The 2,500-nt window shown below is 51.8% G+C and overlaps 1 protein-coding gene across 1 annotated transcript in view; it reads left to right on the top strand.

Moving 5' to 3' along the window:
• The window catches only part of adpgk2 (ADP-dependent glucokinase 2), a gene marked incomplete at both ends in the record, with an annotated part of 13,165 nt that overhangs the window by 7,570 nt on the left and 3,095 nt on the right, over nucleotides 1–2,500 (top strand). Inside the window, 2 exons of the mRNA XM_080849660.1 lie at nucleotides 477–573; nucleotides 1,394–1,530. Coding sequence (XP_080705786.1) covers nucleotides 477–573; nucleotides 1,394–1,530 — 234 coding nt within the window. The remainder of the gene's footprint in view (nucleotides 1–476; nucleotides 574–1,393; nucleotides 1,531–2,500) is intronic.

Below are 2,500 nucleotides of genomic sequence, written 5' to 3'. Positions count from 1 at the left end.
CCTCTCTCACGCGTCCTCTTCCTGTGTCCCCTCTCTGACGCGTCCTCTTCCTGTGTCCCCTCTCTCACGCGTCCTCTTTCTGTGTCCCCTCTCTCACGCGTCCTCTTCCTGTGTCCCCTCTCTCACGCGTCCTCTTCCTGTGTCCCCTCTCTGACGCGTCCTCTTCCTGTGTCCCCTCTCTCACGCGTCCTCTTCCTGTGTCCCCTCTCTCACGCGTCCTCTTCCTGTGTCCCCTCTCTCACGCGTCCTCTTCCTGTGTCCCCTCTTCCTGTGTCCCCTCTCTCACGCGTCCTCTTCCTGTGTCCCCTCTCTCACGCGTCCTCTTCCACGCGTCCCCTCTCTCACGCGTCCTCTTCCTGTGTCCCCTCTTCCTGTGTCCCCTCTGTCACGCGTCCTCTTCCTGTGTCCCCTCTCTCACGCGTCCTCTTTCTGTGTCCCCTCTCTCACGCGTCCTCTTTCTGTGTCCCCTCTCTCAGTGGCAGGTAACACCCTGGACGAGCCGGACATTCACCTGATCATGGAGTATCCTTCGGGAGCCACCTGGGGCCCCTACACCTCCAGAAGAGCCAACAGGTCAGTCTGCTGAGACACACACACACACACACACACACACACACACACACACACACACACACACACACACACACACACACACACCCGAGTCTCAGGAGATTTTAAAGAAGCTCTGTCAGGTTGACTGGGATTATGGGATTATGTCATGTGACTGCAGTGGAGTTGGTCCAGGTGCGCCTCTCATGTTTGTGGTTCAGAGGTGTTAATGCATGGCTGGTCTGTGGGGGCAGGTGACACTTTGCACTCACTTTACTCACACACACACACACACACACACACACACACACAAACTGCCCCTTTGACACCACACGCATCTACTGTATGTGAGTCTGTGGCTCTCTCGCACACACACACACACACACACTCACACACTCACGGTCTAAATGCATCGCTGGTCTGTGTCTCCTGCAGGTATACACACACTCACAAACTCACACACTCACACACACTCACACTCACGGTCTAAATGCGTGGCTGGTCTGTGTCTTCTGCAGGTATACACACACACACACACACTCTCTAAATGTATAGCTGGTCTGTGTCTCCTGCAGGTACACACACACACACACACACACACACACACACACACACACACACACACACACACACACGCTCTAAATGCATGGCTGGTGTCTGTCTCCTGCAGGTATACACACACACACACACACACACACACACACACGCTCTAAATGCATGGCTGGTGTCTGTCTCCTGCAGGTATACACACACACACACACACACACACACACACACACACACACACACACACACACACACACACACACGGTCTAAATGCATGGCTGGTCTGTGTCACCTCCAGGTATATAGTTCACAGTGACGACCACAACCCCTACCTGGACTCCATGGAGCAGTTTGAGGAGAAGCTGAAGGACTTCCAGCCTGACCTGCTGGTGGTCGGAGGCTTGCAGATGATGGACAACTTCCCCTTTGAGCACGGTGAGACCCCCAGACCCCCAAACCCCAATCCACCCCCTCCCCCCCAGGGAGTAATACAACCCCAACCAGGCTCATGTTACACTTTCCATCTTTCCGTGTTAAAAAGCACATGTACACACACACACACACACACACTCTCTTGCACACACACAAATACACACACACACACACACTCCCTTGCACACACACACACACACACACACACACACAACACACACACAAACACAGATGCACACTCTCTTGCATACACATAAACACACATATACACTCTTGCACACACACACAGACAAACATGCACGCACACGCACGCACACACACACACACACACACACACTCACGCATGCACAAACATACACACACACATACACACACACACGCACACACACTACACTGCACTGCACTGTAATCATAGGGATGTGTCTGGTATTTGTGATGGCCAGGGGAAGTGCTTTGACAATGGGGATTAAGCCATGCAAGCCACCGAGTGTGTTTTGATTGCCTCTGTCTCGGCCTCTGCCTCGGCCTCGGCCTCTGCCAGGACTGAAAGGGGTGGGAATGATACAGACAGCGTTCTTTAGCTCACAGGAGCTGGATGAATACATGCAGCAGTTTTGGTACACAGGGTTAGGATACATACATGTACACACACACACACACACACACACACACACACACACACACACACACACAGTTTACTTCTTTATTTGGATTCGGTAAATTAGTACATATCAGGCAAAATCCAAATTTGGCTAAAGGGAAGTCTTAAATTGCATTCAAAGTTCTAGTCCATATTGTGCATTACGGGTAAAGGTGACACCTGCGCTTCCAGATAAAGAGGCTACCTATTAATGCTGACGTTGAGCAGTACTTTGCAAAGTGTTTGGCCCTTTTTTTTGAGAGACCACAGATTTGTAGGCCTCGCACACACATTCTATGCACATGACCTAAGCTGCCAAAGATCAAGGCAATG

This window comes from Sprattus sprattus (assembly GCF_963457725.1).
Source record: "Sprattus sprattus genome assembly, chromosome: 13".
NCBI lineage: Eukaryota > Metazoa > Chordata > Actinopteri > Clupeiformes > Clupeidae > Sprattus > Sprattus sprattus.
The sequence above is the reverse complement of the archived record's forward strand: the minus strand, read 5'-3'. Positions and strand labels throughout refer to the sequence as shown.